Source organism: Colias philodice, chromosome 21 (assembly GCF_061535455.1).
Source record: "Colias philodice isolate Cphi_HAF_F1 chromosome 21, ilColPhil1 Martin Lab GWU primary, whole genome shotgun sequence".
Lineage (NCBI taxonomy): Eukaryota > Metazoa > Arthropoda > Insecta > Lepidoptera > Pieridae > Colias > Colias philodice.
In genome coordinates, this window is record NC_143106.1 from 4,423,844 (window position 1) to 4,450,353 (window position 26,510).

The window sequence follows — 26,510 nt, forward strand, 5'->3', positions numbered from 1 at the left end:
TTGACCAAACTGTTTTAACTTTATTATCAGAGTCGCGTATTTTTTCTTTGATATACAAACGCTTTGCAGTGAAACAAACTTTTTTAAAAATTTTTGAGTAATTTCTAACATAACTAAGAAAAGATGGGTCTTTATTATATTGCTTCATACCATATAATTCATAAAGAATGTTCCTGCACCTATGTATACTAGCTGTCGCCCATTTACTAAATGGTAAATCCTTGGTAATATTTAAAGATTTAACTTTAAATATTTTTTCAAATTCTTTATGTACTAAATTAAAAAGATTTTTAAACATTTCACAAGGACTATTAGGATAGGATTGATCATTTAGTACGGGCAGGTTTTTATTAATATTATTCCTAAATTTATTAATGCCTTTTTTAGTTATAGGCCTAACATTAATCCTTTTAAATGTAGGTATGCAATCCCATTCAAAAACTACTTTCTGGCCACAGTGATCCGAAGTCAATGTATTGAGAATATTTTTCTCTAAACAGATGCAGTCACAGTATATATTATCAATACAAGTTGCAGAAGTAGGTGTAATTCGTGTGGGTTCGTTAAAAAGTTTATATAGATTAAATGACTGAAACAAATTAACAATTCGAGTAGCCGTTTGTGTTTGTAAAAGTAAATCAATATTAAAATCACCACATACTATAACTTTTTTTTTACTCCTGCTTAGACGCTTTAATATTTCTTCCATGACTGTCTCAAACATATTATAGTCACTGGAAGGGGGTCTATAAGCGCAAACAATAATATAACGCTCCAGCTCCACACAGGACAGTTCAATGGTCCGTTCTACAGAAAGACTAACAATGTCAGTTCGTTCTTTACATTTTACACTATCATGTACAAAAATAACAGAACCTCCGTGAATAGCCTGTGTCCTAAAGTATATACTTTTTAATTTGTAATTTTCAATATTTACTAACGACTGACATTGTTTAAGCCAATGTTCTGTTACACAAAATATTTTAATATTGTTATCATTCAGAAACAATTCTATTTCTAAAATTGCAATTAATAAAAAACGAAAACTACAATAAGTTTTTTTTTTTATATTTCATAATTAAATGAGCATTATGAGTCGTGCACTTTTGGATTTTCCAAACTTTATTTATTTTATTCATCTTTATTATATTAACATCACTTACATTTGTGTCTTCATAAATATTTTATTGAGACGAACTACTGGTTCGATTTGAAAATTCTTTCGGTGTTAGATAGCCCATTTATCGAGGAAGGCTATTTGCTATAAGTTTTATTTTAAATTTTATTTTTTTTTCATAATTATTCTTATAATTAAATTATATTTGTTTTTATAAGTTTGAAATTCATAAAATGCAATTACTGCAATTACTTTTCTGCTTTTTCTGTAATAAACTTTTATTCAGAACATTATATTTCTCTTCAATTTATCGTAGTCTTGTTTATTCCGAAGTCTCAATTATTTAGAATATTAATTAAGCATACCTTATTATACTCCTTACTTACTTAGGTACTAGCTGCGCTTCGCGGTTTCACCCGCGTGGCTCCGCTTCTTTTATAGCGTAATGATATATGCAGGCCTTATAGCCTTCTTCAATAAATGGGCTATCTAACATTGAAATAATTTTTTCAAATCGAACCAGTAGTTCCTGAGATTAGCGCGTTCAAACAACCAAAAAACTCTTCAGCTTTATAGGTAGATAGATATAAATAATGCGTGTAACACCTAAATGAAAAGTGAAAATATTAAACAGTTTTTGAACGGCATAAATACTGAGCAAGTACTTTTCTTGTTTGCAACGAAATGATAATGAGAGTCGAATTCTTGGTGCGAGTCAATGACCTACACATTCACGTAAAATTTTACGTAATTTACAAAATTTTAGGATCTTGTAGTACACGGAAACTGATAATTTAATACATTTTATCGGTTGGACAAAAATATGTCCTGATTGTGTGAGACGCATAAAGATAATAAATATAATGTTATCTATGAGATATATCGCATAGTTTGCTTGGACAAGGTCGTGAACGTGTCGGTAAAATGTTTTAATAAATGTACGGGAAAATCATATTGGGGTAAGTTTTTAATATAAAAAATGAATTAATAAGTACCTATATTTCAATGTATTTAATTTAAGGTTTATTTTTTTTATCATACCTAGGGGCTAGTAGTTATGCTATTTCTAATAATTACTTTAAAAATACGAAACTAAATAAATCCACGAAAATTTAAGCCTAATCTTTTTCTTTATCAAACAATATGTTTATCTATTGAATATCTATAAAAAATAGTTCCTTGTGTACATAATCTTCATAACATTTATTGGATGAAACTAACTTATACAATAACTAGCGGTCCGCCCGCGCCCCGGCTTCGCCTGAGGTACCTACATGTTTAAACTATCCTATCTCTCAAGTTGGATCGAACTGCACAGTGCACATGGTGTGCGAATTTTATTATACATAATCGGTTAAGTGGTTTGAAGTCCATTGAGGACAAACATTGTGACACGAGATTTATATATATGTATTAAGATATATTATACACTTCGAACCATGTTTTTATTACATTTATGTTCCAATTAATTATAGGTCTTGTCAATTCAAGACAGCAAACAAGCATATTAATTATATAGGTACCTAGGTACTATCTATGTGTAATTACAATATTCTACGTTACTTTATTTAACAACATTGCAGACAGATCCAATTTTAACGGACGTTCCAAAAACGACAAAAATTCTCATTTTTTTTTTGTAATTTAATACAATATGAATCCTTGGCCACAGTAATTGCAAAAATTCCGAAAAATCTATAAATAAAATAAAGATCTAAAAAGGCTTTGCAAAATGAACCGAGATTGCATTTTATATTGACAAAAGAATACGACATTTAATGAAACGAGTTTTAACACAAATTTATTTTTACTCTTGTCCCTACATTGAACAGACAAAGCGTTAAACATTGTGCAAGTACCAAAATGTATCTGTCGCAGTCATTTGGTTGAATTTGCTATTTGATTGAATGGGATTTCAATATAATATGACAACATTTAATTGAATGACTAAAGGACAACTCGCCCAGTTGTTAAACGTTCAACGTCTTGATTGAACATCGAACATCATTTAGTATATTCGTTGGTTTAAGCGGGTGATCCACTGGCGAGCAAAACCGCTGGTACGCTAACGAACTCGCGAGCCAAAGGTCTAAACCGCCAATGGAGCACTTAAAAGTCTGCGGACTTAAAGAACGGCGAATTTGCTCGCTGGCTCGTTGTGCATGCTTGAAATTCGAAGTCCGCTGTCCAGAAAATCGCCAGTGGATCAGGCGAGCCGGCGAGCCTACAGTCTTTTTGCGACTTTCGTGTAGACCGCACGCGCTGCGTCTAGCTACAAAAATGGATTTATGCTCGTTTCGTCGCGAGTTTGTGTCGGAATTTATAAAATGTTTTTAGGAACATGATTGTCTATGGAAGTACATCAGCAGAGACTATAAAAATAAATTGCTAAAAACTTCCGCGTACAATAAACTTTTAGAGATCTACCAAAAAAATGATCCCAACGGTACAATATCTGATATTAAAAACACCATTCAATATCTGCGTCTTTTCTTCTTTTTTTGTTCTTTCTCCTGATTTAAAAGTACCCCAAAGTAACACGCCATGACTTCGCCAACGATGAGAGTAAACTGTTTGGTACGCTAATGGATCACCAACGCGAGTCGACGAGCCAACGAGTCAACGATCTAAACCGTCGGCTCGTCGGCTCGCCAGTGGATCACCCGCTTTAGATATGGGAGTGGGTTAGGTAAGATTCGTGTATTTTTTTACTACACAGAAATAGGACCCACGCTTCGCAACTTTCTTCTTGTGGACGTTTAGAAAAAGTAAATTCTGTCGTCATTCAATGAACGCGCTAGTCATTCAATCAAATAGCAGATTCAACCGGATGACGGCGACATAACTACTGGATAGTTATAATCGATCTTCTGATATAAATACACAATGCATATAATCATATGTTCATTATAGGTTACGATTTAATGGCAGTGCGAGTTGAACAGTATCTGAGTAATAAATTATTCAAAATACATAATATATTATTATAATATAACAAAAGACGGTGTTTGTGCAGTGATCAAAGAGTTACAATTATGGATTTTATCCCGAAGGACAGGTTTTTGGAACTATACCCTGACACATTGTATCAGGTAAGGGAAATATTTAAATTTTTTATATCCTCGTTTTTAAAAGTTTCGATTGTAATAATTGATGCCAATTCAATGATCATAATAATATTTAATTACGCGTTAGATTCGATATAAATGTTGCATGTGCTTCTATTATAATGAATAAATGTAAAGTCTAATACAATGATCGATTAATATTGTTTTTTATATAGAAGAAATAATGATTGCCAAGAAAATAATAATTACTGTTAAGTAATCATTATCAGCATCATTTACATGTACAGCAAACGCGCAAGAATATCATATAAAGATGCGTTTAGCCCTATTAAAGTTATACGGCTTTCTTTTATATTAAATAGGTATTTGTTAATATTACACACTAATTTGGGATCTATAAGAGTTTTGATTTATTATTAATTTAGATTAATAAATTGTTTTACGAAGCTCTTTTAGCTGCAATAAAAAATAATCCTTTATCTCATTTACTACATACATTCAGCTAAATCATTAATTTACTTTTTAACAAATAAAAAATACGTTTACAGGTTCGTAAAGAAATAAATATGGAGAAGCCAGGTGAAATGAAAAGAGCGGTAAATCTTTTGAAGGAATGGCTGCTCAAACAACCGCATTTGATAAAGAAAGATTTTCGTAAGTCAATGTTTTAGTTCTACCTTTTTCATAAACTAAGTAATAATTTCTGCATCTCGGGTGTTATGTGAATTATTTTAATAATGTTTCATAATATGTAGAGTTCTAAATAAATGTTCAATAGTTTCGATTCAAATTTATGAAAATATTATTTTAAAAAGATTGTAACAATTTCTTATTTAAGTATCCGGTAATAACTTTAATCATACAAATTCATGTGAAATGGTGTGATTTATATAAATGTAATTTGTATGACTATTAGTACAAAAATACCGATCTTATCTTAAGAATTCAAATCCTATTTTTATATGACTAATCGATATCTATCTTATATACTAATCGATAAACACTCAGAATAACCCATACTTTAGCAAGAATCACTATTCACTATATAGTAGTACTAGTATAAAACAAAGTCGCTTTCTTTGTCCCTATGTCCCTTTGTATGCTTAAATCTTCAAAACTACACAACGGATTTTGATGCGGTTTTTTAATAGATAGAGTGATTCAAGAGGAAGGTTTTAATATATAATTTATTGGGTTTTAGACAAAGCGGGCGAAGCCGCGGTAAGCTAGTGTATCATAATATTATGTTAAAACCGTTTGGGGATTCATGAAAATTTACAAACAGTTCTGAATGTGTGATATATTAATACCGATTGAAGACTCATGAAAATTTACAGAATATAGAGATTTAAAAATAATTAAACTTATCTAATTAATCTGTATCTTTGCCGGTAACAAAAAAAAAACGATATATATTTATCATTATACATATATCGATGATGTATAAAAACATTATAAACGGCCGAATTCGTTATCAAATACAAAACTAATCACTCGATTTAATCATAAACGTATCAGGAATTATATTTTAATCCACTTAGTATTACTTCTTTTCTACCATATTTAAATGATTAATCATGAAACTAATTCTCGAGGATCAGAAAACTGCATAGATAGTAAATTAATTGATTGAAATATTTGAAAAAGTATAGTAATTTGAAATAAATAAATTATATTAAAACTAGACTTTCGCCTGCGGCTTCACCCGCGTTTTAAAAAAATCCGCATTGTTCCCGTTCCTGTGGGATTTCCGGGATAAAATTTAGTCTATGTCTTATTCTGGATTTGCACCTACCTACATAGCAAATTTCATTGTAATCGATTCAGTAATATTTGCATGAAAGAGTACGAGTAACAAACATCCATCCATCCATACTTACAAACTTTCCCGTTTATAATAATAGTAGGATACATTTAAACAATCGCGCCTAATTTAAGGTGCATTGGGGTATCTTCGAAAGACGGGGTCATAATGTGAATGTATATTTTCATACGATACCTTTTACGTTACCTACTAAGAAACGATCCTCTAAAGCGGTATTCTAAAATTTCCAAACCACATCGGGAATTCCCCTACAAGGCAATAATAAAAAGTAAAAAAACTAAAACCCAACTACGACAAAAAACGGCGCTGAAAAAGGATAAAACAAGATTTTCAGAATACTGAACTGAACAAAGTTGCTGAACAAACCGCAGTCACACGTTGTCAAAGTGCTACGGTAGATAGGTATATGTAACGTGTGACTACGCCTTTCAAAACATGACAATTTATCTCTACAGTGGAATATTGTATACTTCAGAATATTATTGTATGACATTATTGTCAATTTACAACGAAGGCATCTTGGTAGAGTCTACTGTGTCCATTTACTTGCAACTACATTAGCAACTTTGTTCAGTTCAATATTCTGAAAACCTTTTTTTATCCTTTTTCAGCGCCGTTTTTTGTCGTAGTTGGGTTTTAGTTTTTTTACTTTTTATTATTTGTACTATTTTGGTCTTAAAGTGTATTTGTGGCGCATAATATTAACAAAAGTTAAATTGATGATCTAAAAATACTCGTGAAGCTCTTTCAAGTGATACCAAACACGGTATATTTATTTTAATTTTATATTAACATACAACTTTTTGTCCGCTAGAGGGCGCAATACTAAATTTGGTGACATATATATTTGGTGGTTGTAGAATCACTAAGGGATCACTGAATTAAAACACTCACACACTTGTAAAAAACCAAACTATATTTCATATAACCAGAAAAATACTTATGAAATATTAAAAGTATTTCTATAGCGCGAGTTAATATGCGAGTGAATACACCTAGCGGCATCTGTTGGCCGAACATTGTAACTTCAACCTATGAGTAAACAACTAAACATTCCGCCCACCGAGGACTTGTCCTCCTTATCAACATTATACATTAATACTTCTATGTGAACAAATTATACAAAGAAAAATGAAGTTACGGTCTTAACACTACAATACATTCTCTGTGAACAGATCTATTACTCGATACAATACAAAAGTATAAATAATAAAAGTAAAAAATAAAAACGAAAATAACTTCTCAACATTACCTAATGTAAAACAAAAAAAACTTATAAGACGTGCTCAGATCTGCCGCCCACCGTGAAACAACTTGGATACAAAAAAATAATCATTTAGGCAATACACAAACTTTACTTAAAGCGCGTTTAAATAGACCGTTCTTACATTTCACAGTAACTACACGAGTGATTTTATCTGGGCCCGGGTGTTTGTCGACGATTTTACCTAATGCCCATTTACAAGGCGGCAGCTGTTCATCTCTTAAAACAACAATATCGCCAATATTTGGTTCAGGCGTTTTAGTGGTCCATTTTTGACGATGGGCCATCGTTACTAAATATTCTTTGGACCATCTTGTCCAAAATTCATTAACCATTTTCTGTACTGTTTTCCACCTTTCTAGATGAGATATGTTTTGGACAAGATGATTTTCATCTGGGATATTAATGAGCGGTTCTCCGACTAGAAAATGGCCTGGTGTCAGGGGTAGGGGATCGTCTGGATTGTCATTAAGTAAAGTAATAGGACGCGAGTTTAAGCAAGCTTCGATTTGGTGAAGTACAGTAGTAAGTTCCTCGTAGGTTAACGTACTATCACCTATGACCTTACGCAAATGTGTTTTAACGCATCGTACCCCTGCCTCCCACAATCCACCAAAATTTGGCGAATATGGAGGGATGTAATGCCACGTCGTAGATTCGTAAGACAACAAATCCACCAATTCATTGGGATTTTCTTTACGTGCCTCCCGTAACATGCTTTGCAAGAGTTTGTCTGCTCCTACAAAATTGGTAGCATTGTCGCTATATAAATCCTGGCAGTGACCTCGCCTTGATGTAAATCTTCGGAATGCAGCTATAAATCCTTTTGCCGTCAAATCAGAAACTGCTTCCAAATGAATAGCTCGGGTCACCATGCACACGAAAATACAAATGTACCCTTTATAGGCTTTGGAACCACGACCTGGAGAGAAACGCATTAATATAGGGCCAGCGTAATCAACTCCGGCAGATCTAAACGGTTTGCTCGGATTTAATCGAACATCTGGGAGTTCACCCATTATTTGCGTTTTCTGAGCTTTAGAATGACGTAAACATGTGATACAACTTCTATAGAATTTTTTGACACGGTCTCGTGCTCGTAGAATCCAATATTTTGCTCTAATAACATTGAGCATGAGTTGAGGGCCTCCATGGAGAGTACGACTGTGAGTATCCGAAATTATTAGTGTAGCCAAATGACTTCTTCCGGGAATAATAATAGGATGTTGTTTAATTCTTCCACCAACTCGCACAATACCTTTTTCGTCCAAAAAAGGTGTGAGTTTGTGAAGAATGCTCTTCTTTGTAACGTAGCCTTTTGATGACAGATGTTTTATATCTTCAGCAAATTCATGGTGTTGAACTTGTTTGATACACATAAATAAAGCCTCGTTCAATTCATTAGATGTTAAGTACTTCGGTAATTTAGATTTTTCTCTATTAAAAATTCTACGACACCATGCCATGACTCTCAACATTTTAAACAACGACGAAAATCTAATCCACTCAAAATCTTCTTCCTTCTGATGTTGAACACAAAATGATTTAGTATTTCTTTCTTCTTCTGTATCTGGTATAATCGGTTGATCGATATCAATTGTAGAATTACACAACCAGTCAGGACCCTTCCACCAAAGTGAGTAATCCTTTAATTCTGTAGATTTAAGACCACGAGAGGCGCAGTCCGCTGGATTCGATTCCGAAGGTACATGTCCCCACTGATTATAATCTAAAATGGTAAGTATTGTCGATACTCTATTGCTCACAAATGTAGCCCAACGAGATGAGTGACCTTTCAACCATGCAAGGACTACAGTTGAATCCGTCCAAGCGTAAGTATTTTCTTTAATTATACCCATGACTTGAGCGACCTCAGACACGAGTTTAGCTGCAAGTGTCGCACCGCAGAGCTCTAATCGTGGAATGGATATTTCTTTGTCGATAGGTGCAACTTTAGTCTTCGCTGTGATTAAGGTAACATGCACAGATTTGTCAAGTTTATTAACAACTCGTAGATAAATTGCTGCTGCGTATGCAGCTTTAGAAGCATCCGAAAATGCGTGTAGCTCCATATCGCAATCTTTGCTTGTATTAAGCCAGCGTGGAATTACGATATTCTTTAGATCATTCAACTCTTTCCTGAAATTAGTCCATTCTATCAATAGGTCTTCTGTCAAATTTGCATCCCAGTCTAATCCTGCTTTCCATACCTTCTGTATAAATATCTTTGCTTTAACTACTACCGGTGCTATCCAACCTATCGGATCATATAATCGAGCTATATCAGATAATATTTGGCGCTTCGTTACAGGATGTTGACCATCTGGTAAATTAATTGTATATTCGAAATTATCAGTCTCTCTATTCCAAGATAATCCGAGAACTTTAAATTGATTATCTGATTTGATGCGTACGGAATCATCACTCATTTTATCTTTACCAATTTTACTTAGAAAGTTGGTGTCATTGCTACTCCACTTTTGCATTTGAAAACCACCAGACTTCATTAGACTATTCATTTCATCGTATATGTGTAAAGCTTCATCTAGATTTTCGCATCCGGTCATTAAGTCGTCGATGTAAAAATCACGCTGAGTAATATCCGATGCAGTAGGGAACCTGAGCTGCTCTTGTTTTGCTAATGTCTGTAATGTCTTAACTGCTAAATAAGGAGCACAAGCAGTTCCAAAAGTTAAGGTCAATAATTTATAATGCTTGATTGGTTGATTTGAGTCATTTCTCCACACGATCCTTTGATAGTTGGTGTCTTCGTCTTTCACCAATATTTGTCGATACATCTTAACCAAATCACCTATGATACATACACGATGAGTTCTCCACCTCATAAGCAGATGTCTCAAATCTTGCTGTAGTTTAGGACCTATGTGCAGATCGTCGTTTAAAGATACATCATTGACACCTTTCGATGATGCATTAAATACGACTCTCACCTTAGTAGTGTCCTTTTCCTTCCTTACTACAGCGTGATGAGGTAAATAAACTGCCTTGGGGTTATTGATATCTGTCTCTTTAATTTCTATCATATGATTTAGTTCCAAATATTCACCTAAAACTTTTCGGTAATCTTCGTATAATTCTAAATTTTGTTTAAGTCTTCTTTCTAACGCTTTCAATTTTCTTACTGCTATGTCTTTTGAATTTCCATACATGCATTGAGGATCATCACTAGTGAATGGTAGCTTAACTACAAATCTTCCGTCTGAATTTCTCGTAGTTGTTGCGTCATATAACTCTTCACACTTTATTTCACTTGGCGATAATTTTCTTTCTATACTGTCTGGTTCTGCTTCCATTTCAAAAAACTTCTTTAAAAGCTCGTCGCTTCTCTCTTGAACATGCATAGTTATACTTCTATTTGTTAATCTTTCTGAACTTTGTGGAAGCTTACCCGATAAAATCCATCCTAATGTAGTTTCTTGCGCTACTAGACCCTGTGAATTTTTAAGCACACCATTGAGTAAAATTTCACTGTAAATATCCGCTCCTAAAAGAACGTCTATTTTACCTGGAATATTATAACTTGGGTCAGCCAATGTAAGAGGTACATCTGGCCAACTGGGCGTATGCAATCTATGAGATGGAATATGAGTAGTCAACGAACTTAAAACGTGAGCATTTACTTGGATTGTGGTAGACGGGTTGTGATACGATTCAATGAATAATGACACCATGTATTTACTCCTAGATAAACCCTCACCAAGACCTGACACCAAACCATTTATGGGAATGCGTGGAAGTCCAAGTAATTGTACAGTTTTCTCAGAAATGAACGATGCTTGTGAGCCTTGATCAAGCAACGCTCTCACTATATGTTTAACACCATTTCTAGAATACGCTTTGATTATAGCTGTGGCGAGAACCACATCATGATGACTATCTCTAGTGGTATGGGCTGACACATGAATGTCAGTTGACAATGGAACGGGGTTCACTTTCGAAAAATGGGCTGAAATCTTAGTCTCAGTTGATGAGTTTGATGGGGATGATTTGTCCTGGTTCTGTGAGTGCTGATTATGCGTAAGAATCTCTTGCGCATTATCCCTTTCGCGATGAAGCAGCGAATGATGTCGCCTTCCACATTTTTTACAGCAGGTTGAATGGCGGCATTTCTTAACAGTGTGAGTAGATGAGAGGCAATTGAAACATAATCTTTTGTTTTCTACTGTGCTTTGACGGGCATTCACTGGCTGCTGAAGAAAGCTTTTACAGCTGTATATAAAATGTGACCCTTCACACAATGCACAAATGTTGTCAGCAGCTTCCTTATGTTGAATGGAACTATGAAAAGATTTATGTTTAACAACGGGAGTAGTCTGCTGAGACTTTGGTGTATGCTTTATAGCTTCAAACTTTTCCAAAGTTCTAAACCTTGTCTCCAAGAAGGATAAAAGTTGTGACCAAGTAGCCAATTCCTCTGGATTCAATTGACTGTCATGATTCTCCCATAATCTGTGAGTTTCCGCATCCAACCGAGTAACAACAGAATAGACGATAAATGTATCCCAATTATCAGTTTTAATTTTCATGTTGTACAGTGACGTTAAACAAGATGATGTAGTATCAATTAAACTCTTCAATCCAGTTGAAATCTCATGCGTTATCTTCTTTTGTGAAAAAAGCCTTTTCATAACAGTATTAACATTATATTTCTTATTGTCATAACGTTTCACCAATTGTTTCCAGGCTTCCAAATAATTTTGATCCGTTGTAGCATAATTATTCAAATAAGTTGCAGCTTCTCCGGTTAAACTGGATTTCAAATAATGAAATTTTTCAACATTGCTCAAAGATGCATTATTCTGAACAATAGAAATGTGCATGTCATGAAACGCTTGCCAATCTTCATACTTTCCACTGAATGTTTGTAGCTGTATGGTGGGAAGTTTCACTTCATCTTTAGTTACACTAGGAATATTATTATTGCTTTTAGGTACAATTGCACAGGCATCCTTCAAGACACATTTAAATGTTGTGTAGAATTCCTCAAATTCTTCATATAAATCATCCGAGAAATACTTAGTCTTAGGCTTTTCCGCTGCAGATATTGAAGCAATAATCTTCCGATGACCAGCTTTAAATTCTCTCCATAAGTCTTCCAAATTCTCTAAACGAGTCTCAATATATGATGGTTTAATTCTTTCCTTTGGTGACTTCCGGAAGTTCAGTTCCGCCTTCTTCAATTTCTCAAAAAGGTCATATTGAATTGACATATGTGCTTCCATATTTGTCCAAAATGCAATCTTCTATGTGACAAGCAAAGTATAAGAAATCTTCTAAGTTCAAAATATACTCGACGAAAAAATTCTAAGTCCTTGACATAAACTCGATGAAAAATTCTAAGTCCCAAGCACAGACATCGAAATTTTTCTAAGTGTCCATGAAATTATTGCAAAATTTTCTAAGTGTCGGATCACTGCAAAATTTACTAAGTCCAGAAATGCAAAATTTACTAAGTCCAGAAAATATTCTAAGTGTTTGAAGAAATGTTCGTAAATTTTCTAAGTCTTTAATCACTGCAAATTATTCTAAGTCCACAATTTACCAGTCCAAAGTCCAATTCCGGGGTTTCGGCACCAATGTAGAATCACTAAGGGATCACTGAATTAAAACACTCACACACTTGTAAAAAACCAAACTATATTTCATATAACCAGAAAAATACTTATGAAATATTAAAAGTATTTCTATAGCGCGAGTTAATATGCGAGTGAATACACCTAGCGGCATCTGTTGGCCGAACATTGTAACTTCAACCTATGAGTAAACAACTAAACAGTGGTTATAGCTCATAAGTCATAACCAACATTATTCTGATAAGTAGTAAAGAAGCTATGAACGAAAAGATGTGAATTATATGCAATCAGCCCATGAATACAGGTAAAGTCACAAGCAAATGCTAGTAATATACATATATATTCAAATGTACAAGTAAAGCGCTTTCAAATGATACCAAACACGGCATATTTATCTTAACTTTATTTTTTTACTCTGTATGTTTTGTCCGCTAGAGTGCGCCACATTAGATTTTGTGAAACCCCATATTATAGCCTATAACCAGCGAACAATTAAGACGCTTCTAATGATATGTCATTTGTCGAATTCTGATAAGTAGTTTAGAAGTTACGAGGGAACAGATGAACATACATACATATACCTACATACATACATATATAGCCTATCAAAATCATAACCCTCCTTTTGCTTTGCCGTAGTCGGGTAAAACGTAAAATATATAGTCATTGAAAGCAAATAACGACTGTTATGAATAAAATTAAAATTTGCAATTAAATGACATCATTCATAACACAAGCCTTTAACTATCCTGTCTACATAAATAAAACATGGCTAGATCATTCAATAACATGCGGATAAAAACATTTCAAGAAAAAAATCAAAACCAGTTATCGTATGGATCTTCACAAAAAAATCTGTTCAAAGTTCAATATTCAAGTCTCAAGATTATACGTGCCTAATATTTAGATAATTGGATACTTGTGCCAATTGCTGAGTTTTTGCGCTCATCTGTCATTGGAGAACAATCCATCGCATGAATGTGGAATAGTTAGATGGAGCGTAGAGGTATCTCTGTGTGTATATGGTGCCGAATATCGAGGACGGGGTCCGTACCGCCATACTGCGATGAATGTACTTGGACTGACCCTGCTTGATACTTGAGGGTGAGCTTTTACTTCATAATGTGTAAAATGGTAAAATGCGGACCAGCGGACAATTAAGAGGCTTCTAATGATGTGTCATTTGTCGAATTCTGATAAGTAGTTTAGAAGTTACGAGGGAACAGATGAACATACATACATACATAGCCTGTCAAAATTATAACCCTCCTTTTGCTTTGCCGTAGTCGGGTAAAAAATGCCTCTGAACTAGAGACAAAAAGCATGAATTGAAATATTTTTAATCGCGTGTTGTTTTGATTATTAATAATTAACCGGTAATCGGTGTATGAGAACTAAAATGGTCAAGGATAAGCTAGTTACACAGAATAACTAATCGTTTTATTGTTTTGAATACTTCTCCTTGTGATGAAATCCAATGTCATTATTATTTTGTAAAAAATTGGTTGTCTGTACAGTCGGTTTACTGACGATAGTTGAACATGACAACGGCCGATTGTGCTGCTTTGTCGCTCGTTCCGCGCTCTCGCTTGCACTTCAAGCCTTACGGAACGCCTCAGAGCGCGAGGTAACGCCGCATGAGTCATGTTTTTTCGTGCGTGCAGCCGGCTATCGAATTATAAGACGTTGTCACGTCAAAAAAAATTGGTTGTCTGTAAAGTCGGTTTACTGACGATAGTTGAACGCACAGGTTGAACGTGACAACGTCCGATTGTGCTTCTTTGTCGTTCGTTCCGCGCTCTCGCTCGCACTTCAAGCCTTACATGGAACGCCTCAGAGCGAGGTAACGCCGCATGAGTCCTGTTTTTTCGTGCGTGCACGCGGCTCTATCGAATAATAAGACGTTGTCACGTCAAAAATATTTCTTTGCCATAGATATATTTATGTACTATGTACTAGAACTAGATATTTACTTTCTATGAGATAGGTATATATGTATCTGTCATAGCTGTTGTAGTGGCTCATAGATCTTCAAGTACCTATGCTTACATCTGCAAAATTAAGCAACATAATATATTGTTGTTTTAATAAATAGTTTTTACTTGTAACAATTAGTATTGTTATTGTTTTCAACTTGAGATTAACTCGATTTTGTAATTGATGGGATTTTCATATGAACAAAATTACAATTTTTATATACCTATTCATAATGTTCGTAAAATGGTAATATTATTGAGTTTCATTACATATTCGACAAAAAAATACCATTAATAATTAATATACAATAGGTAATAATCATAATATTATATATCATTTATATTATTCTTACATGCTACGTCGTAATAGTAATGATTGTCTACGGATTATTATTTTGCTCTATCATACACATCAAACATGAATAAAAAAGTAATTTATTTAATAACAATGAGTGCTATTAATAAGGTTGGGTCGCCTAAGATCGGATGTGACATAAGATCGGATGCATGGAATAACTCGCAAACTAGGCAATATTCTCTACTGCTGCCAACACTACTAGATCCGCCATTTTGTTCTGCCCCTCTCTTCACTCTGCGGCCGGCCAGGGACCAGACGGGACGTGTACACAGGTGATTCAGCAGAAAAGGTGTATTTTGTGGCGAAAATCGTCGATCCGATCTTACCTACAAAATTTTGATGGCTCATTGTGGAGAGTACTTTCATTGAAATAATGTAATTAATTATTTTGGGGCAGAATTAGCGAATCCTCTTTCCATCTGTATACTTTGATTACGCCTAGGACGTTCACAACCCAAGATCCGATCTTCCCTCCCAATGCCGAAGATCGGACCGAAGTTTAGCTCTTGACTGCGCCTTATGCAATAATGCGCAATAATTATTAACTTTTAATATATTTAACTATCCAATGACGCTATGACTATCAGACCTTAGGTACATTTTCATTATTTAGTCCTAGAACACGGAGGATAAAAGTTTGAGAAACTTAATTAGGATGAGGAGGGAAGACCGGACTAAAAAAACGCAATAATAAAAAAAACTTCTTTGTCAAATTTTTTGAGGAATTTCCTGACTCAATCATTGATGCTCAATGTATGGACGTAAGTCCGGATGTTTTCCTAATGTGAACATTATTATTAAACGCATAGAAGTGAAGATACTACATAGTCCGATCTTCGGCCGAACTGTTATTTTCTTCACTATGGTAAGTCGAAAAAAGTCTGCTTTTTAGGCTCTAAATTTGCTTAGATAGATAGCATCTACGCAAACCAAAAAATTTGGGGTTAAACAATATTTCTTTGTCATCAATTTACAGTTGACCGCAACAGAAAAACGACATCGAATCATGAGAAATAAAATAAAAAATACAGTACGTATAAAATTTTCGGCAAATGCGTCCGATCTTAGGCGACCCAATTTATTGACGATACGACATCTTCAACCGATCGACCAATAATCTGATTTTTCTCGCCCATCTTAGAATATATTATTACAAAGGCTTTTCAAATATACACATTTTGTGCCGCAGTGGGAACATTATATTTTGTTTGATGTAATACCGATTTTATCAGGACGTTCTAGATTTGATTTATGCCAACATTGTTTAAACATATTCATTAAACATTTTCTTTAGTATTACTATATGATTACTATGAACTAAACTCATGACAGTATAAGTAATAGAACTATTATACTCTCTTAATAAATTTTCGTATATGCGAAGATGTTATAATTCGTACTTTATTTTTGACAAAGCATAACAGTTAATTTTCAAAATTGAAACTGTTTTTTTTACAATAATTACCTAGATACTTGTTCTTTTAACAAATTATCTCCATTCAAAAAAACTCACAAATATTACCTCCTGATTCCTTGATATCTATAAACACTGAAAAAAATAACCTTAAATCGTAAAAACTAAACTAGGTGCTACTCGGGTAGACAGACTGCTTATAAATATCACAATATACATATACATACAGTAAGGAAACTTCATACAAAATGTTCGAAATGGCTCCCCCCCATCAAGCGTGTTTACGAGGGTATTGAGAGGGATCGATAGTAGCGGGTGACACATCCACAGATTTTGAATGACAAAGATACATAGTATAGAAAAAAGTTTAAAGTGATGTCATTTCACATTAAATAAATATCGATTGTTTCAGTTTGTAGCCCTTTCAATAAATATATTTGTAAATACCGTATCTGACTATAAGTTAAAAAGAGACTCTTTTTTAATTCCTATAGATATGGCAGTATGAGTTTTAAATTATGTTGACATATTTTCTACCAAAATGATAGCTACAAATAGTACCTATTAGGAGTCCAGTCTGTTTTAAAGATCGCATCTATTTTTTACGCAATCTAGAAGAGCACGAAAATCTAAAAAAATGGAAACCTTAAAAAAATCTTGTTTAAATTTATGTGCATAATTACGTAAATATTAGGGAAGAAAAAGATAGATATTATAATTATTGTATTTTTATCGATACGTGACTTTACCACTTTGTCAAGCACTAAGCCTGTCAAACTATTTTCTTTTTCATCCTAAAATAAAAAGGTGGAGGTTCTATGCTCGTATAATAATAATTTTAATGTATTTTTGCATATTTTGTGTTTTTTAATTTAATTTAATTTATCGTTTTAAAAATAATTTAGTAGGTATACCTACATACAAGTATTGTTAATTCTGGTTTAAAATAATTATTATTGAATATAATATTATGTATTGTTATAAATTAATTCCCAACTGGCAACCCGAACCGAGTGGGTGTTTATAAAAATGAGCTGAACAGCGGATTTGACACACTTTGCGTTGGGCTCTCGGACGTAACGGTCGCTATTGGTTGTGTTTAGTTGCGTTAATCATTAATTTGAGTCGATTATTATTTTATTGTTGAAGGTAGACATATAAAGTCATTTTGTAAAGAATAAAACTTTTCTAGGTTAAATTTAAAATCGTTAAGATCAGAATTGGGATTGCCACGCGTTTTAGACCGTTTGCCATCTAAATTTAGTGCTTATTAGTTATTGTTCAGTTCAGTTGTTCAGTGTTGAAAGAACATTATCTCAACCGTAGCGAAATAACGTCCGTTGCGTCCTGTGAGCGGGAGTCATTAAGTACCTTGGGGCTATTGATTAGTCATGGTCAGGTTAGGCCGAGTCGGGGAAGCAAAGTTGTTAAGAAAATAACTAGTTGCTATGATAATAACAGGTGCTACGGGACAGTTCTCAACATGCTACGTGTTGAAGGAGGCAACAAGGGTTCCCAGTGGTACGATGTGCTGTGCGCTGGCAATGGCACGTGCGCTGTACATCCACTGCGCCACTGCAGTTGCTGACAACGGGCTTCCGGGCTGCTTGCAACCAATCTACGACGCCGGGATGCCTGCGTGAACGAGGAACGACGGTAGCCACTCACCGCTGCTGTCGAAGACTTTGTGTTTGTGGTGCTATTGTTTATAGACCACTTAGAGAACATACGAGGGTATGGGTCTCTGTTTTGAAAGTTTGTGGTGCTATTGTTTATAGACCACTAGAGGACATACATGGGTATGGGTCTCTGTTTTGAAAGTTTGTGGTGCTATTGTTTATAGACCACTAGAGGACATACATGGGTATGGGTCTCTGTTTTGAAAGTTTGTGGTGCTATTGTTTATAGACCACTAGAGGACATACATGGGTATGGGTCTCTGTTTTGAAAGTTTGTGGTGCTATTGTTTATAGACCACTAGAGGACATACATGGGTATGGGTCTCTGTTTTGAAAGTTTGTGGTGCTATTGTTTATAGACCACTAGAGAACGTACAAAAGGTATGGGTCTCTCTGTTTTAAATTTTTGTGGTGCTAATGTGTTTAGGCCACTTAGAGAACATGCAAAATGTATGGGTCTCTGTTTTTTTACAGGTTGTCGCTTATGAGAGCACTTGGAGCCACTGTCGTTACGACGGTGTATTACATTTTGAGTTTTATCTATATTCGTGTTAAGTCTGAAGGTATCTAATTCTGTAATAAGTATTTGCCTTTTAATACACCTTGTCTATGGCCGCTTGAGTGCACGCTTGCGTCCATGGCACTGGTAATGGTAAAATAGAGATGAAGGTCATTTTTCGTTCCCCTGCATAACATATACGCTTCAGACTATAACGCGAAATTAGGTTGATTGCTAACAAGTTTCCTTTATGTGATGAAGCAAGCAGGTTGGATGGATCTGATGTTACTTGCTAGTGGTAGAAGTCATGCTGCGGTCGAGGACGCCGCACTGTCAGGAACGGCCGTGTTATAAATTAATTCCCAACTGGCAACCCGAACCGAGTGGGTGTTTATAAAAATGAGCTGAACAGCGGATTTGACACACTTTGCGTTGGGCTCTCGGACGTAACGGTCGCTATTGGTTGTGTTTAGTTGCGTTAATCATTAATTTGAGTCGATTATTATTTTATTGTTGAAGGTAGACATATAAAGTCATTTTGTAAAGAATAAAACTTTTCTAGGTTAAATTTAAAATCGTTAAGAGTATCATACAAATATCAAGCATTATAAATAATTTAGGTGGTACATTAAATAGCCTTCGGCGTCCATAACAAAACAAGATTTCGAAATATAGCACTGAAAAAAAGTATTTACTTTTACAAGGTATATTTATTCGGATTGTTTCTTCTTGTAAATTCATATTTAGGCTAAGTACACCATTTTTGTATTTTAACGGGTTTTAATCTCAAAATTACCACAAAATCATCTGTAAAAAAAGCAAACAGAAATATACAGGCCGAATTGATAACCTCCTCCTTTATTTTTGAAGTCGGTTAAATATCAAAAAGGTAACAGCCCTACTATAGTTATAATAGTGCTTATGTCATAATTTCATCGCAGGGGCTTATATCTGTCAACTGTGTAAATATCCTCCTATTCACCACCATAAATTTTTTGACATCGGATTAGCCTTCCTTAAACTAACAGAAAATCATTTATATATGTCGGCGCAACGACGATAAACGACTACCCTCAAACTACTAAATAATTATAACTAGCTGAAGTTTACTTTGATCTTTTTAAATAAGTGGTTGATTCATTAATCAACCACTAATGAAATAATTAAATTAACGAAATAATTAATGTTTGTTAAAACTGATGAAAATTCATTGTAAAAATTCGAGTGGCAACACTCAAACTAATTCTTGTGAGTCATTGTTTGCTTTAAATACGAGCGACCGACGGCACAGAGCACATTCACTCGCCGGCCGTCGGAGCGTTCGGAGCTCTCTCTATAATTTCCACGTAGATTAAAAAGGCAGTAAAAATACCCACAGGCGTTCTACTTCGAGTATGAGCGCCTGCCCTGATGATGGTGACGTCAGAATTGCTGACGTCACTCTTTTTAAAAATAGCCTTTGGGCCCCTTCTTCCGTCATCAGAAGTGGGATAGAATTCAAGCTCTCTATTTTTAAATGTTAACGTTTACGTAGTTTTGTATCGGCATACTGGCGTTTGTGTTTTTTCGTGCGTTGTGTAAAGTAAAAGTTTGTTACGTGGATAATTGTAACGGGAGTGTAGTTCATCGAAGGAATTGTGCGTGCTATCTGCGCCTCTCTTTGTGATAAGCATTAATCTACGAGAACCTCCGAGAAATCTACGAGAACCTTCGAGAATCTGCCTATATCACAAATGAGTAGGTGTTGATCACATGATACGCGAACGGACTGTGTCTGTCATGTGGAGTGTTCAGTATTCTGAAAGGTCAGTGTGGCCGAGGCAGTGTGTTTTTGAAATCCCGAGATGAACTACCGTAGTGTTGTAATACGAGAAAAGGCGTACGAGGACGTACGATTGTCAGTATGGCCGTGTTAGACTTAAAATCTACGAGAACCTCCGAGAAATCTACAAGAACCTTCGAGACTCTCCGAGAACCTTCGAGACTCTCCGAGAACCGACACAAAATACGCCGAGAATCGTTCTCTTCTTCTTTGTCGATTCACTCTTGGCAGAGTGGGCGTGGTCACGTTGAGACATCCACATTGGTAGTGGAGGCGGACACAGCTTTCCGCACGATCTCCCGCCATGTCTTCCTGTTACTAGACTGTCTGGTGCAGTCTGATACACAAATTCCTATAGCAGATTTCACTTGGTCAGTCCAGCGCATTGGTGACCTGCTTTTACAACGAGACATTTACAACGAGGCTGGTGCAGAGCGCGCACCGCCTGTCAGTATGGCCGTGTCGGCGCAACGACGATAAACGACTACCCTCAAACTACTAAATAATTATAACTAGCTGAAGTTTACTTTGATCTTTTTAAATAAGTGGTTGATTCATTAATCAACCACTAATGAAATAATTAAATTAACGAAATAATTAATGTTTGTTAAAACTGATGAAAATTCATTGTAAAAATTCGAGTGGCAACACTCAAACTAATTCTTGTGAGTCATTGTTTGCTTTAAATACGAGCGACCGACGGCACAGAACACATTCACTCGCCGGCCGTCGGAGCGTTCGGAGCTCTCTCTATAATTTCGACGTAGATTAAAAAGGCAGTAAAATACCCACAGGCGTTCTACTTCGAGTATGAGCGTCTGCTCTGATGATGGTGACGTCAGATTTGCTGACGTCACTCTTTTTAAAAATAGCCATTGGGCCTTTCTTCCGTCATATATTATATTATATTTCACATAGATAAATAATAAGATGTATATTACGGAAGATTTATTATTTTTCAGCGGAATTCTATCTTGAAACATCAATAGTAGGAACAAAGGGATCAGTGGAACGCGCCAAGAAACAATTCGACAAAGTCTGCACCATGAGGACGTTGATGCCACAGTTTTTCGACACGTACGATGTTAAAAAGGACTTGGCACCGTATTTGGAGAATTCTATGTAAATATTGTTTTAACTAAACATGGATGAGCTGAAATTTAAACTATAAAAAGTCTATGCTATTTAGAAATTATTTGAATTAGAACTGATGAAAGAATGTTCGAAATAGTTTTCTTACTACACTTACAATCAAAGCTTTTTTTACATTATTAGTGCAAAATACGAGTCATAAACTGGCCACCGAATAGGCTATTGCCTAGATACTTTTTTTTTAATTATCCAAGGCATTTTATTTTTTTCAATAACTAGCAGTCCGCCCCGGCTTCGCCCGTGGTACATATTTACGTTTTCTCTACGTAAGAACCATCCTCGTACTTCAAGGAATATAATAAAAAAATAATTAACGAAATCGGTTCAGCCGTTCTTGAGTTATGCGCTTACCAACACATTTTGCGATTCATTTTTATATATAAGAGAAGATTACATTGAACGTTTGTGCCTTTTAGAGACCACTCCAAATGTAGTCAACTAATTAAATATCGGATATAATTTGACAATAAGATTAATAATTATCTTGCTTCGAAAATATTTCCCTATTATTACTATATTGAAATATTATTCATTTTCAGATACTTAACAATGTTGCCAAAATTAACAAAAGAGCACTACAGGGTATTCGCTACCAAAGTCATTGATGTATTTGGTGATTCAGCTACCTACACAAAATATTTTAAGTTCTGTATTCAAGTAAGATGTTTGAACTATATTATTTTCTATTTTTATGAATTCTATTTTTCTCTCCGACAAGACGCAGGGAGTTGAAAATCTAAATTTTGACGTGACAACGTCTTAAATTAGGTTGCGACTGGGACTTGGGAGTCACTTATGAAAAAGTGTAACGCTCGGTAACGTTACGATGAGTCACCGAACGAGAGAGAGGCCCGCCGAATGCCTTGCGTCTCTCTCCCACTCAACTATGATCGAGAAAAAGACGTTGTCACGTAAAATCTTCGCCCGTAAAACCGACTTTACAGGCAACCATTTTTTTTTGTTTGATTGTAAAACTATCTGCAAATTCATGTTATTATCATAAATGCTCCAAATTAATGTACCTAATTGATAAATATTTTTTAAACGATAAGTAGAGTAAGTAAGTTTGTTTGTTTTAAGTGAAAACGCGCGACTCTATATTCTCAGCCAGAATTTTGAATTTTCTTTACATTATTATTTTCAGTTACATTTATTATACAAAATATATATATAAATGTTATTAGAATTTTTATATTTCTCTCAAATTAATTTCCAGATGGCCGAATACGCAAAAAATCATGACTACGTTGGTAGTTTTCGAATGGTTGCTGACCTATCAGAGTGTAATCTGTTAGATTACATATCGAAAATAAATCTGCTGGAGATACGGCAAGTGATGGCCCTGTTCATGGTAAGGAATCAATTATGTCGTTCAATTTAGTATTTATTTTAATAATTTAAACACTGAATAATTCTTAAGCTTAGTAGTCGTGAAATCTATGTGTAGAAATAAACATTAAAGCATTTAAAATATTCTCAAAATACAAATTTTTAAAACTACCAAAATTGTTTATTTTTGACCAGGCTTCTAAAAACCAAAAAAAAAAATCATTCATTTGTCTGTCTTTGAAACTTAAATATTGGTCTGCAATAACTTATAAACCAAATTTACAAAAAAATCTTCTAACATACAAAATGAAAACCCTCTTTTTCAGGACGGCTACGGAATGAAAATAAAGGGCATCCATTTTATATCACAATCCAGAGCAATAGACGCTCTCTTAACAATATTCAAGCAAGTATTGAAACCAAAGATAGCTGGTAGAATGCATGTGCATAAGACTTGCGATGAACTACACGATATTATCGGCAAAGATGTTCTACCTGTGGACTTTGGTGGCCATGAGCGGTCTATGAAGGAACTTTTTGGTTTGTATTTTCAATATCTATAGGTACCTACTAAAATAATTATGAAAAAGCTTATCCTTGGAATAACTGGACCGATTAGAAAAATTCTTTCACCTTTGGATATACAGGGTGGAAACTTTCTATGGGCCCTGGAGTATGGAGCTAGCAAATTTTACTGAAAATCTCTAAATGCAGTTCTATTTATTTTAAAAAACAAAGGAATGTTTTCTTTCACAAAATTTGCTATCTCCAGTATTTCAAGTACTATTCCTTCCAGGGCCTATTGAAAATTTCCATCTTGCATAAGTGTACCCTGAGTGCTGTAGGCTATAATTACAGGTACCTAGTACAAGCGAAGCCGCGGCGCTAGTAGAACATGAATATTAACAGTTTATTACAAATGATTGGGACATTAATTAAATGACTCATTTAATTGTAAAGCTAATGTTCTGCTCGATTTATGTTATGATGTAATATCCACGCAATATCAATTAAGCATTTGATTAAGAGTGTCTCTCAAACAATTATTAAATAAGGAAGCTCTTAGTTTATGTACAAATGGATATCACTTTATTATAGGGCTCATCACTACTTAGTACAAAATAAAGTTGCTTTCTCTGTCCCTTTGTATGCTTAAATTTTCAAAACTACGCAACAGATTTTGATGCAGTTTTTTAATAGATAGAGTTATTCAAGAGGAATGTTTAGTATTTATAAGGTTTTAGAGAAAGCGGGCGAAGCCGCGGGCGGAAACCTAGTATTGTTTTTTTTTTGTATTGTATAATTCATTACACAAAATAAGTCAATGTCCAAAAGTCACTTATAAAATAAACAACGTAACTAAATAGAGCACAGCCTATTAATAATTGTTGAGCAGTTTACAAATTATTACATTTCCACGTTCAAAAAATATTATTTTTTATTTACAGAGGAATGGGTAGAAATATTATCAACAGAAGAACACAAGGAATATATTAAACACATAAACAGCGCTGGTACGGACGAGTCGCTTCGAACGGAAAACAAATTCAACGAAGAATATGCGGGGATGCCGGGCACATTCCGATTGCTGACTGTTGACTGATATTTATCGTATTTTGTATATCGGTTATAGTTTTAAGTTCCTATTGAAATAATAGAAAGATGACTTCATTAATCATGCTGTTAAATTTTTACGTTCCGCGTGTTATAAATGATTTAAAAAACCTTATTTCGATTATACTATATATTCAAAATCACTAGATCGTCGATCGTTCGATCATCCTATCCTACATGTATTGTTATATTTTTACTACTTTAAATTAGATTTATCGTCAATCATATAGAAAGTCAAGAAAATCTTTAACTACAAAATTGTGTAATGTGTAGCTCTCTCAAAATGCAGACTAAACTACACACATGATAATGATAATAACACATGATAATTAATAATGTATTTATTTCATTTTGTAACGCCTTTGTAAATTCGACAATACAATACGCTCGTTTACACAACATACTTATTATTATACGAAATCTCAGTAAAGAGGCTATAATGAACAGTTTTAAGTTTTCCGAGTGTATTGATTCATTTTACCAACAAATAAAAAGTGCCCAAAGCACACCTCAACGCCCTCAGCTCCTTTACAGACCTTGTGTTTTTCTACTACTATTTAATTTATGAATGGATGATTTTACTCACTACGAATGTAATTTGGAATATAATGTATTAAAAATCTTTAAGGAAACAGTGATTGTTAAGCAGGATTTGAATCCGTATTATTTGCTTTACCATTGTTATGCGTTTCCTCGACCCCAGAAATATAGTTTAAATATAATATTATAGGTATACTATTACTACTACTTTTATTTTACACAAGTAAAGCCGCAGGCTTAAACTTTGTTTTGAAATAATATAGATAACTGAAAAATAATAACTTAACAATTTCATTACGAAACGTAATTAAGGAAGTTTAATATTGGAGCAAATAATTCTTTTTATTATTTGAGTTTTACAAATACTCTCGTTTTTAATTAGGTTATGAGACTAGGCATTGTGATATGGACGTAATTATTCTTATTTTAGTAGAATACATTTGTATTTTAATTTCTAAGCGTATAATTAAATACTCGTTGATATTAAAAACGATTATTCCTTTTAGTAACGCAATATCCTTACCTTTTAATTATGATTTGAAATAAGGTGTGCTCAAGGAAAAAAAGAAAATTTAACGTGCTCTAAAGACGTACGGTTTAAAAACATAATAGCTAATAGTTTTCAAAAGGAAAAAGTCTTAGAACACGCAAAATAAACGTTTGAACTCTATTTATTTTAACTCTTATTATTATTTATTATTACCATTCTAAATAAATATTCAATTAAACTATCTGTAAATTGGAGCTTTTACAACCATATGCAAAGCCAATAAAACATATTGGTTCAACGACTCTACATAAGGATATTTTTTTATTAATTATTATTATGATCAAAGTAAACACAATAGAAAAGAGAAACATAATAATATTATAACTACTCATTTGATATAACGATATATAAAACGGCATTTAAAAGCATATAATATAGTAGTTATATTAAACAACCACACCCATGGACAATCTTTTTAATTCTTATAATGTTCAGAAAGTAGCAAAGTCCACTTGAGATTCAGACAAAGATTAAATGGTTGAATGTCTCTTTGTTTGTATGATACATTAAAATTATAAGCCTCCAGATATAATACATCACGTAGGTACTAAGATAAAACAAACTAATGTCGTAATATTAGCTAGTTTTATTATAATATAGCAGCTTCTACTTTCGCTGCAACAGACAATATTAAAAACAAAAGTTGATTAAACGAATGACTCTTTTAGGCCAATGATGGTTGACTTAAAATATCGATTATTAAATGAAA

General features: G+C 34.1%; 1 protein-coding gene across 1 annotated transcript; it reads left to right on the plus strand.

Moving 5' to 3' along the window:
* The first annotated feature begins 1,998 nt into the window (after positions 1–1,998).
* On the plus strand, positions 1,999–25,002 carry LOC149478819 (alpha-tocopherol transfer protein-like). The gene is made up of 8 exons (XM_089708935.1): positions 1,999–2,076; positions 4,031–4,209; positions 4,734–4,839; positions 21,579–21,738; positions 22,308–22,425; positions 22,985–23,119; positions 23,424–23,637; positions 24,546–25,002. Exons 2-8 carry the CDS (start codon positions 4,153–4,155, stop codon positions 24,698–24,700), a joined length of 945 nt encoding a protein of 314 aa, XP_089565061.1. The 5' UTR covers positions 1,999–2,076; positions 4,031–4,152; the 3' UTR covers positions 24,701–25,002.
* Positions 25,003–26,510: the final 1,508 nt, after the last annotated feature.

Coding starts and splice junctions, on each gene's coding strand:
- LOC149478819 (XM_089708935.1), top strand. CDS start 4,153: ATGGATTTTATCCCGAAGGACAGGTTTTTGGAACTATACCCTGACACA. Junction 4,210..4,733: donor ACCCTGACACATTGTATCAG/GTAAGGGAAATA, acceptor ATACGTTTACAG/GTTCGTAAAGAAATAAATAT. Junction 4,840..21,578: donor TTTGATAAAGAAAGATTTTC/GTAAGTCAATGT, acceptor ATTATTTTTCAG/CGGAATTCTATCTTGAAACA.